Source organism: Chironomus tepperi, unplaced genomic scaffold (genome assembly GCF_022539635.2).
Source record: "Chironomus tepperi strain 1889 unplaced genomic scaffold, CSIRO-AGI_Ctep_v1 contig_73, whole genome shotgun sequence".
Lineage (NCBI taxonomy): Eukaryota > Metazoa > Arthropoda > Insecta > Diptera > Chironomidae > Chironomus > Chironomus tepperi.
In genome coordinates this window covers 1742010-1754574 of record NW_027226195.1, presented here as the reverse complement: position 1 = coordinate 1754574, position 12565 = coordinate 1742010, and the positions used below count along the sequence as shown (strand labels likewise).

At 30.7% G+C, this 12565-nt stretch overlaps 2 protein-coding genes across 22 annotated transcripts in view; both read right to left on the bottom strand.

Annotated features, from left to right (window-relative positions):
* trol (terribly reduced optic lobes) overlaps positions 1-5468 on the bottom strand; it is a 188114-nt gene extending 182646 nt beyond the window's left edge. For all 21 annotated transcript variants that reach the window (XM_070653798.1, XM_070653782.1, XM_070653783.1 and 18 more), the window contains exons 1-2: positions 5259-5468; positions 2895-3181 (exon numbers count right to left, since the gene is read on the bottom strand). In XM_070653798.1, coding sequence (XP_070509899.1) covers positions 2895-3005 — 111 coding nt within the window. In that variant the 5' untranslated portion in view covers positions 3006-3181; positions 5259-5468. The remainder of the gene's footprint in view (positions 1-2894; positions 3182-5258) is intronic.
* A 3499-nt stretch (positions 5469-8967) lies between these two features.
* On the bottom strand, positions 8968-10429 carry LOC139100946 (mitochondrial tRNA-specific 2-thiouridylase 1). The gene is made up of 4 exons (XM_070653733.1): positions 10238-10429; positions 10040-10182; positions 9416-9983; positions 8968-9358 (listed from the first exon to the last, which is right to left on the bottom strand). Exons 1-4 carry the CDS (start codon positions 10337-10339, stop codon positions 8984-8986), a joined length of 1188 nt encoding a protein of 395 aa, XP_070509834.1. The 5' UTR covers positions 10340-10429; the 3' UTR covers positions 8968-8983.
* Positions 10430-12565: the final 2136 nt, after the last annotated feature.

Sequence of the window (12565 nt, the reverse complement as noted above, 5' to 3'; positions counted from 1 at the left end):
TTTGACACAGTAAAAAAAATATATTCAAGCTAATGTTTTTCCTCGTGCAACCGGATAATCCGCTTTAAAAGACTCTTTTTTGTATAATATTCTAATTATCAATGGTCAATGATTTAAAAAAATTTATTATACACACATGCAAGATGAACACAAGATTGTGACATGTTCGAGTTTAGAGATAAATATGTTATGTTTAGCATAAGAGTTGACTTGTGGATTTTATATGAATTTTAAATTTTTTTGCAAAATTTGAATTGTTGCTAGCTAGATTAAAGCTTTTTAAATCAAAAAAGAAAACTTTGAAAAGTAATTTCCGAAGAAAAAATGTCAATAAATGTCCAAAAAAAAAATATAAAATCTCGTCAATCTTGACCATGGCTCAAGTTCGACCTTGAAAAGCTGTTAACATCATTACAACAAAAAACGATCGACCGACAAGAGTTTTTTTTTTTTGGAGATAAATTCTCAAAAAAGTAAAATCCACATTAGATGAATCATGTTTTTCAAGCCGCACCGCTGGAATCAACAAATTTGAGGAAAAATCAACAACACGTAAGAAATATTCATCTTCATGAAACTCAAATAAAAGAAAAAAAAAATTATTTTAAAGTGATGAAAAAATAAAGAAAAAAAAAATTGTGAGGTGTTCACATGTTGAGTTACTATATGGAATATTAAGCCATCTTAACATTAAACATTGTTGTGCGTTAAAAATAAACTGTGATCACATTTTTTTTTTTCCTATACAGTACGATATAGTCACGAAGTTTTTATTATTTTTTTCTCTTCTCTTGAGTTTTAAAGTTCTCTTTTTTTATTATCATTAAAAAAATTTATTGATTGCGTTTCGCATTATTTTTTTCTACTTCATCGTTAATTGATAAAAATATTGATTTGTGGCCTCTTTACCATCAAAAAAAACAATGCTTTTAAAAGTTGTGTGTGAGGAACAAGAAGTACTTTGTCGGTTCATTCAACTTGCGAAATCTGATCGACATTTTTTCTTTCGTTTTCTTTTTTATGATTCAAGAATTGATTGAAATATTAGAATTAAAATTGTGTGACCTAGTTTTGAGGGGATGGGTTGGAATATGATGTTAAGAGTGGTTTAAAGGAGTTTAAACATAAAAACTTTAATTGATGATGAATTAATGGAAAATTTGTTGAATTACTTTGTTGATAGAAATATCGAATTATTGTCCAAATCAAGCCCAAATGGATATAATTTTAAGTACAAATATTATTTATAATTCAGAATTTGCATCAGCAAATGAAGAATAAATTGGCAACACACTCTGGATTGTTAACTTGCACTTCACAATGTCAAATGTACAGCAGCTCAGGATACTTTCAAATAAGATCGTATCTACGAGTTTTGAAGCGAAAATTTTCTTTTTTGAGCATTTTTCTTCAAATTTGGTAAGGTTTTATAGACAATAATCTCAAAATTCATTCAAAATTTCCGAAATTTCTCACATTTTACGTACAATTAGCTTGAATTGTGAATTAGATTAATGTAAAATCAAGGATATTATGCATAACTTTCAAATCTAGGTTTCGAGTAAGTTGAGGCTCTCGTTTCAATGTTCTTTGGGCGTGAAATGATTATTTCAGACCCATTTAGACAATATTCCATCCTAAAGACATAATTGTAACTCTCTTCCTTATTAGTCCCATTAAACTTCCAATTCCTGACCCGTTTCTCAATCTAACTTCACCCAGTTTAATCCAACTTAAGAATACTAAACTAAATCACAATTTAACAACTTAAAAATTGTAGTTCCCACCCAATAATCTTAACTTCAATTAAAATTTCTCTTATAACAATTTAAATAAACTCTTTATCGTTGTCATAACCATAAATTTGGCAATATTCAATGCTGTAAACTTTAGTTTTATGTTTACCGGATGAACATAAAGATTGATTCCCGTACATAAAATTAAACAGCCCTATGGCAATATTGAAATTTACATTTTCAACAGCATTTCATGTAAATATAATAAAAACCTATTTAACCAGTAAATGTCAAAACAAAAATATCTCAAAACCTCATTCTAAACTTGGATGATCAAAACAGAGAGTTAAAGGTTGCGTGCTAAATGTATCCGGTCGTATTAATTTGGTTTTTATGGTCCTTCAGATTTTCCTTATGAGCAACGATTCAGGGGCAAAGTTAGATGATTATACTTGAAGGAGGGCCAGGGGAGGGGTCGTCTCGGAGGGGCCGGTGTCCCTCCTGACTACACCCCAGACGATTCCATTCTAATTTTCCTCTTTAATTCTCGTCCGAAAAACTCGATTTCTAATTTTAACTAAGCAGATTCCGATGCTAATTTTATGATTTTCATTATCACGCAAAAAAAAAATCAGTGTGCCTAAATGTTATGACAACACATGTCAAGAACTCAAAATTTATTAAGTTTCTCGATCATCACGACATAATCCCTTGATTTCATGAAAAGTTATTGACAAACAGCTGCTCATGACGACAACATTTCAACAAATATTGTTTGATAACGCATTCAAGTACTTTAGGGTCTTTAATGGACATATCAAAAATTGATCATAAACAGTTCATATGATAGCAGTAAAAAAAAATAATATTTTTATGAGCAGCCAACAAATTAACAACTTTTGATAATTGACGAAGCTCTTCTTCATTCCCCGAATGATAATTGTGTAGCATGATTTCATACAAAAAATATAAAAACTCTTTTTTTTTTTATCTTTCAATGTAGGCATTGAGGAACAAAAAAAAATTGACAGACGGCAGACGAAAATTAAGGGAACTAAAAAATAATTCACTGGGAAGACCACACATGCGAAAAAAAAAATATAAAAATTGAATTTTTTCACAGAAAATAAGAGATTTTTTCAATTTTTTGGTACTTACCTTCGACTCAACAGCACAGCATAATCCAATAATAAGGATAAGGGTGGATAAGGTGACGACAACCGTAATGCGGTTAGTGAATCCAAATCGCTGGGGACTTTTTGACCCCATGATTGATAAATTTTGATCTTTTTTCTTCTCGGAATTTTTTTCACTGAGAAAATTTTTTTCACTTTTTTCTTCTTGTCGAGGCCAATAAACTTCTGCTCTAATCTTTTTTAATTATATTATTTCTTTTTTTTTCTTCTCTTTTTCTCAACACACACAATTGGTGATAGACATAAACACTAGAATTAGAAAAAAGAAAAATAAATTTTTCCACTTTTCATTAAATTTTTTTTTCTTTCATTTTTAACACTGTTTTTGTCGTGATTTATTTTCAGTTTCTCTTTTTCTCCCCTTTTGGACATTAAAATTGTCTTGTTTTCGGTATTTTAAATAAATTAACACAAATTGTCGCCGCACGTGGAAAATTATTGAAAATTGAAAATGTAAGAAATTTAAATTAGACGACGTGCTAATGCGATAAATTAGGAGAGCTGTGAATTCTTTGATTCTTTAATTATTTGGTTAACTAAATAAATAGCTGGTAAAGCGATGGTTGTTATTGATTTGAGTGGAAGAGCCAGAGTTGGTGTTAGATGGTGGGTTAGGGTAGGATTTGGATTGGTTCTCATCCCAAATGGAATTTAAGTGTCGATCAACTTTTCAGATTTTTTAAAATTTTTCAAAACTTAGGTTTTTATAAAAATTCTTGAAATTTCAATCAAAAAAATTGAAATTTTTTAAAATTGCATTAAAAAAATTGAAATTTTTGAAAATTTGAAGAAAATTTGGAAATTTTGAAAATTTCATTAAAATTATTAAAATCTTGAAAATTTGGAATTTTTAAAAAAATCAAAAAATCTTTCAAAAACCTAAAATTTAATAATTTTCTCCACGAAAATTCATCCCAAATCTCCAACCAGTTAACTCAACTCTAATTCTTAATTTAGCAATGCAAACAAAATTTCCCCTGATTAGCTCAATTAAATTCCTTATCATTAAGACCTCGATAGTATCAATAACTCTTTCTTTATTTCTTTTTTTATTGAGAAAGACGACATTTTGACTACGTGAATATCAACACGCACAAAAATGTTTTGGCGAATCACCTGAACACATGTTTTATGGGGTGTCAGAAACTAGAAGTTTTCTGTTTGTGAAAGATAAAATTGGGAAGAAAATTCTTTGGTTGATTTTGTGGGAAGAAATGGGGAAAATTGTTGTTTTTGGTGGTGAAATTTGAAATTTGAACTATAAAAAATGGTAATTTTACTCTGAAAACCTTTGTCAATTTGAAAATTTATAGTTTTTTAAGAAAAATTTATAAAAACACCTCAAGAATTTTTATTTTTGCAGAAAAAATAATTCCAACAAATTTGAAATTTTTGAAAATTTTGCATTATTTTTGAAATTTGAAATTTTTCGACAATTTTCTCAAATCTAATTTACTTTAATTTGCAAAACAATCAAAATTTAAAATTTAAAATTTTTTAAAAAATCAATTTCCCAACTCTGACAAAACGCACAGAAAAGATTCTAAAATCCAAAAAAAATCTTCAAAACCTCAAAAAAATGTTAATTTTCAATTCCTCTACAAAATTTATTCAGTGATCCTCTCCGAAGCAACACTCAAGCCTAACTAATTTCGCAATACGTGACTTTTTATTGAAATGGTAATTTTTTCGCAAAAAAAAGATTCTATCAATTAAATCCTAGATCCAAAAAAAGAATTCACAATTGATGTTGACATGCTTGAAAGTTGAATTTATTGAAATTTGTTTTTTATCAATTTATGCTGTGTCGAATTCTAAAATTCAATATGTGAATAAATTCTAATAAAATTAAAATAGATATTGACAAAATATTGATAGATATTGCGAAAACATGCGAACTGATCATTAAGAATTTTTTTATTCATTCAAAGTCTCTGTTTTTTATTAGAAAATTTGCATCCGAAGGAATGTAGTTTGATGTCAAGCAATTTATTTCGTGCTAGAAAATTGAATTCAATTTATTTCGTCGATCTTGCTTTGCTTTGCGAATAAATAAATTAGAACATGATCCTTGAGAATTCTAGTTTTTTCGGATCTTAAAAATGTCAAAACTTCTTTAAAAAATTAAATTTTCCACTCAGATAAAAATTAATTTTCCATTAATCTAAGATAAAAAATTGAAACAAAAAACAGAATCGAGCACGTGAAAAATTCGATTAACGTTACACAGAAACAAAATACTAAGGAATTACGCTTATCGCATTTGTAAGTTTTTCAATTCCAGTCGATAAAGATATTATGATAAAAATAAATCATTATCCTCAACCTTCAATTCTTTTTTATTAGTTCCTTGTCACTTAACTCTCGAAATTTTCACATTTAAAAAATTTCGGAATTCACCAAAAATTGTTCAATTCCAAACTGATCGAAAATCCAAAAATTAAAAATTATTTTTCCAAAAAAAAAATTTATTCTTTTTTTTATCCACAAAAAAAACTGCGATACCGCAACGAAAAAACCCGTCCACGCGAGCCGAACGACGGGAGCACAATGAATGAATGAATATTTGAACTCCAAACGGGTTTCGAAAATGCAAGAAAAAAAAAGTTTTTTTTTTCTGTGTGTAAAAGAAAAATAAATTTTTTTTGAAGAAGAGGGTGAGGAACTAGTGATGATGAGTTTGTGGATCGCTTGATAAATGTGCAATTTTGTAGTAGTTTAAGTTTGTGAAAATTTGAATTAGAAATTTTGCAAAATCAATTATGAGTTTCAAATCAACTCTAGAATATTTTTAGAAATGGTTAAAAAAAACCTTAAATTTGGATATGAATTTTCAAATTATTAATTTTTTGATAATTGCTAAAATTTAAAGCTTTATAGTAGGGTCAGGTTTGGGATCAATACAAAGTTGACCAAGTCAAATTTATGAATCTGAATTTTAAAGAACTTTAAAGCTAGTTTAAGAACACAATTGAATATAATTTTCAAATCTAGGTTTCGAACAGATTTAGGCTCTAGTTTCGATCTTCAATTAGCTTAACGTGATACTTTTAGATCAATTCTGTTAATATTTTATGTGGAAGGTAGTCTTATAGCTCTCGTTCTGACTTTTTGTGCTTCATTTTAAATTCTTGTCTAGTTGGTTAATTCTAAATTTTCCAGAGTGGCAACTTTGTTAAACAAACATTAGCCGCGAATCGCCATAGCGCAGCTCTGGATCTCAAAAGATCTGAATAGCTAAAGGTTTTTATATGGTGTCAATCAATAAATGGTCATTTTAGACCTAATCTACACTAATTTTGAATTATTTGAATTTTTGTGAAATTAAAGCAATTAAATTAACATCAATTTTTTGATTTTCAACTACAGGTTTTAGACCCCTCCTTGGATCACTCACTAAATCTTAAGAAAAAATCAAGAAATTGGAGAAATTCAAAAATTCTAAATAAGTCAATTTTAAATCATCACAAAAATCTTTTTCAGGTTCTTTTCTATTCTATTCCCTTTAGCACATGATGTCATTAGCGAGCGACCTCATGAAATCATTTAGAACAAGACCGAAACTACCCGGGAAGTCGATCTCGGCAAGAGACCGACCCTGATTAAGATTCATATCCAAAACCATCCACTCAAGATTTCTTTTGGTTACCTTTTCAAGAAAACTAATTCCAAACTCATTTCAATCCATAAACCAAATCCAACTTACATCAGTCGTCAGCCCTACGACTCTTTTTTATATATAGAACAAAATTTTCTTGTTTATTCCTCTTCACCAAAATCTTCTCTTTCTCTCAGTTCTTATTGAAGAAGAAATCACAATCGCGATATTACAAGAAATCTCAAATACAATCAAGGCAAAACCTTTATTTTATGCAACGATCTTCTCTCACATTTCTCTCACAAATTCTCTTTCAAATTTATGAGAAATCATCATCTTTTTTTATTATTATCAGCGCACTATTCACATACAGTCGTACACATACATCCACAAATGGAAAAAATTAAACCATTTATTTATTTATACATAATTTTTATATATATTTTTTTGTTTACAATTCTCACATGCCGGTGCATTTAAATTTCAGGGAAAAGAGAAAGAGAGAGTTAGTGAGAGTAAAAAAATTAGCGGCGTAATGTCTTTTAACTCAATATTTGTGTGTCATGAATGCACGATTTGTTTATATGCTTGTAATTGTATCATTTTGTGTTAATTGCATTACGGGCTTTTTCACGTGATTTTTTTTTAGTTCCTTTTCGTACCCGACAAAAGGAATTAAATCTCATTCAGTCTATTCACTTGGAAAAGTTATTTTTAATCCTCTTTAACATAAAATTATTTTTAATCCACATTTTTTTGACGCTATTTTTGGTCACTACCGAAAAGAACGTCTTTTCGTCGCGATCGTTTAAGTTCAACTAATTGAAGAAATTTTCATTTTAACCATAAATAGAACAAAAACTTTTGATTCGTTGAGTGTAAAACGCAACCTTCTGACACTTCGGGCATGTTAAAGGACATGAAATTGCAACGAGTGTGCGCAGAATGTGATGATAGCACGTGGATTACTACGAATGTTGTTTGTTTTTCATACCAGAATCTTTTTACTTGCGTTTTGTTTTGTTTTTGTTTCTTCGAATGGAAAAGCGAGGATTTTTTTTTTCATATCTCGAAGGATAATTTATTGTGGGAAATTTTTTTATTTTTCCTTGCGACTCCGCCCTTTTTAAGGAAATTTTTTTTTTCTTTTTATTTGAGGATTTTCAATTGTTTTTATTTTTGAATTTTTTAAGTGTTTTGAAATTGAATTTTGATTGTTGGGATTTTAAAATTGAAGGTTTTAGAAAGATTTAATGATAATCTTTGGGAATTTGTAAAATATTGGGTTAAAAATTAATCAAATTCTATGAACAGTATCTAAGACATGCCATGTTCACCGAGGAAGATCAAGTAAATAATCTGAAGAATTTAAATTAATTAAAATAATTTTTAAATAACAAATGTGTAGAATTATTTAAAATCTTGTCTTAAATCGTTTGATTCTTATATATTTAGAGTTTACTGTTAATAAATCCATATCAGCACTTGGCTTGTAACCAAAGAAATCCAGCAAAAACTTAGAGTGTTTGTCAACAGCTGCTACAGGAGAATTCTTCGAATTTGGTGGAATGGGAATCCAGAAGACTGGCCATCAAATAGCGTTTTATTGAAAAGAGCTGCATAAGAGGACAATAATCGTGAGATCATCATGCGAAAGTATGGCTGGATAGGTCATACACTTCGGAAGCGCAACGCATTAGAAAATGTCAACGCTGGAGAAGAAACACAAGTTACAGCCCTAGGATGGAATCCACAAGGGAAAAGACGTCCTGGAGCTCCAAAAGCAACATGGCGTAGGACGGTTTTAAAAGAATGTCAGTTAGATGCAAAAACGGAGAATTTGTACAAACTTTTTGATAAGGCCAGCAACAGAGTCAGATGGAAAGCCTTTTGTAGAAACCTAGGCTCCACATCGGAGCATGGTTCCAGTAAGTAAGTAAGTATCAGCAGTATAGTAAAAGTTGAAAAATTAATTAATTTTCTAAACCTTTTTAAATTTTATTTAGAATCGCAACGCAGGAATTGGTAAAATTTGCAATAAATTATGACAAAATTTTGCAAAATCTGTCTAGAAATTGAAATTTTCCAATGTTTTGTAATTGTGACTGGATGTAAATGCAGTTAGGAACTCCTTGTATGAAAAGGGGATGTCATCTATGTACAATAAATATTATTCAAATCTCAAACGAACGTTTTAATAAAGTGTAAGCTCAAGCCTATTTAGATGAATAAGTTCAAATTTAACTAAATTCGATTGAAACTTAATTGCCTTTAAGAATGAAGATTACAGAACGAAAATAAATCCACGACTCAACGCAGTCTGGTTGACAACATCTCAAAAAGGAAGAGATCTGGAATAAACTTCAAATAAATTCAGCTTACCTTGTAGCCTATATCTGAAATTTCATCGTCGATAAACTTTTCTTCCCAATTCTTCTAATTCCCTTATTATTCTAATTTATTTGAGCTCGTCTTTCATTCACAACTTCATTAATTTGATTACTATTTTCATGCTGAATATTCATTGGACCTGTTCCTGCATCTGTTATTCTTGAACTCCCGAGACATTCGCCGTCTTTATAAAGAACAGCATACTGGCCAGGTGTGATTGATCTTAATGGTTCGTCTAGTTTAATAAGCAGCTTGTCACCTTTGTCATTTGCTTTGTAGATTGTGCAGTTGACTTTGGGCTTTGTGTGCTGGAATCTGAATTCACATTTGAGGATGTTCTGGTTGCTGAATGGATTCTCTCGGATCCAGAATGGATGTTCTGTGTAGAATATGTCACTCCATAGAAGATGATGATCTGTGCCTGGTGCTGCATAAATCTGGAAGAATAATGTGAATTTTAAGATTTTATCCCTAATTTACAGCAGAAAACTTACAATTCTTGTCACTGGATCTTTCTTATACACAAAATATCCTTTCAATCCCCACAGTCTCGTTCTCTGTCCTAATGTCCAATGATGAATTCCTCGATGTTCTCCAATCACTTTTCCTGTGTCAATATCTACAAATTGTCCTGGCTTATCGTCAATAAATTCAGCTATGAATGACTGAAATGTCCTTTTGCCGACGAAACAAAGTCCTGTTGACTCAATCTTCTTGGCAATGTTCTTAAGTCCAATTTGACTAGCAATTTCCTTAACTTGACTTTTTGTCAAGGTTCCAACAGGGAACATGCACTTCTTTAAGGCTTGTTGCGGCACTTGTGATAAGAAGAATGTCTGATCCTTGAATGTATCGATAGCTTCTAGTAATTTGACATTTTTGTGTCCATCATATTGCTCAAGGAAGCTTCCAAATGATGATCTTGCATAATGGCCGGTAGCAATTGCATCACATCCAAATTTGTCAATAGCTGCTTTGTAGAATAAATCAAACTTAATTATTCTATTGCATAAAACGTCTGGATTTGGTGTGATTCCTTCCTCGTATTCTCTGATGAAATTTCTGTGTGAAAAGTCAATGAAAACTTGATCAGATCCAGTAAAATTCACAAAACTTACGTGAAAATGTCATTCCAATATTCTTTCACAAAATTCACTTCCTTTAATGGAATTTTCAGTCTGTCAGCTACGAACTGTGCATCCTCAAGCTCTCTGTCACTAGAACAATATCCTCTTTCATCACGATCATCCCAATTCTTCATCTAAAATTTAATTTAATCAAAGTAAACAATGTTTTGCACAATTTTTTCTACTTACATATATTCCACAAACATCAAAGCCTTTTTGCTTCAACAAATAGGCGGAAACAGCACTGTCGACACCACCGCTTAATCCAAGAGCGACTCTTCTGAAGATCATCGTGTAGTTCTCATTTAATTAAATAAAATTGTTTTGAACGAGTAAAAATAAGACTTCGGTGTGTGATTGTGTATTTGAATTTTAAATGACCGTTTGGATGTTTTGAGAATGAAGATAGTCGGTGATTTGAAAATGATTCAGCCTGGAGGGAGCTATTCTTAGGATCATCTTGAGAAGCTTGAGAATTCACGGATTTTGTATAACGTCCATAATGTTCTGTAAGTTTAACTCGCGCACTTTTAAATAGAGGATTTTAAATTTTCAAAAATCGTTGGACTTTGTGGGTACGCAGCTAATTCAGTTTAAATTTTAGATTGTCGTTAAAGCTGAGAGCAAGTATGGAGATTCTGAAAAGGCTTAATGAACTTCATGTTACTGTAATTCATCAATATCAATTCGATACTAATGTCAATTACAAGCAGTTCGAATTTTGAAAAATGACCCGTTGCTCAAATTGTGGTGAGCAATGCCATCTCGTGGTGAGTTTTTGAAACTACTTTTGAATATATTTTAACCGTTAGCAAATTTTGAATTTTTGAAAGTCAGTTATTGATTGATATTGTTGTAAATTTGTTAAAATGATTGACTTGAGAGGTTTTAAATGGGTTGTTGACTGTCAAAATCAGTCAAAAGATGGATTAATTATAGCCGTTGATGGTTTATCCTAAAATATTCCTAGTATTAATGTGAATATTCGAGAAATTGTTGATTGAAATTTGTATTTTGTGATTTTTCATGGTTTTTCATCAACTTTCAAGGCTTTTAAACACAATACTCAAGTATCTTATAATCATGGCTATGTAATAACTCAAAATAAGTCAGTAACTTGTCCATTAGAGCACTAACTTCCCAATAAAATGCAAATAAACTTTCATGACACCCTTTTGTGCCACATTCATCAATTCTGCATGATTTACCTCCACAAATACCTCAACACGTTCACAGCAATGATTTCTTAATCAAAAAGAAGTCCTTTATATTGTGTAAATCCTATGAAAAACTAGTTCAAGTTGTAAAAACGTGAATTTTATTCGAAAAAATTTTTCCAATTAAAATCTGCAACTAAAAATTTATTTTAATCCTTGAATTAAAAAGGATTCAAGAACAAAAGCAGCTTCTTTTTTGTTAAGATACAAAGTAACCGCATTCACGTTTTCATCCACAACCACATGTCCATGTGTCACAATGAATTGACTTTATGGCTTTGGCCACGTGAAGCTGTTTGTCCATTTACTTGCGTCAATCTCGAATGTTCCTTATTGTCCATGAAGATATGTCCTCAATTAATCCATCACATACAGATGAATCTAGAATTACCAATTATTTAATTCAATTATCAATATCCACTGCTGAGAAAATTATCAATTAAAATTTGTCATTTCCACTTGTTGCTTGAATGTGTCAATCAGCAATTTTATGCTTCTTTTTATGCATAACAAAAGAAAATTACTTTTTTTTTTGCGAATGCTGTGATTTTATTGTTCCATGTGGTTCATATTGTGTTTACGTAATGTAATGCTGGACCATAATTGAGCTATCTCTGAGAAAACAATTGCGTAAACAAATGAATTGGATGGAAATTAATTAAAAATTTATCGTGCGTATGTCTGAAAAATATTATAAAATTATTATTTGCGTAGTTATGGTCAGTTGTGGCTTTAATAATTATTTTTTAAATATTTAAAATTCGCCATGAAAATGGACCGAAAACGGCCAACATGGTGTCATTAGGGCAACTTCACTTAATTACTTACTGGAGCCATGCTCCGATGTGGAACCTAGATAACTAAATTAGGTTTTTCATTTGATTCTATTGCTGGCCTCATCATAAAGTTTACACAAATTATCCGTTTTTGTATCTAACTGACATTCTCTTAGAATCATCCTACGACATGTTGCCAGACAATTCGGGTTCCGATGATGTAGCGATACCCTATAGATCAGGTTGTATCCTACGACATTGTCACTTTTTCAGCAAATACTTTGTTACATAAACAATTCCCGAAACCCAAAAAATGAGAGTTTTGGAACTAAAATATTGAACTACCTCAAAAAGACATACGGTGTGGAAAAGCTGGTGTAACTGTCGTGGAGTCAGATTCATTAAACTCCTCAATTTGCACTACGTGTTCGTTAAGGAACCGCTACATCCGTATTAATGGTGAGACTCAAAGTTGCTCTGATGGCACTGTGACGACTGATTTAAACCCATTTTTGTGACTATTA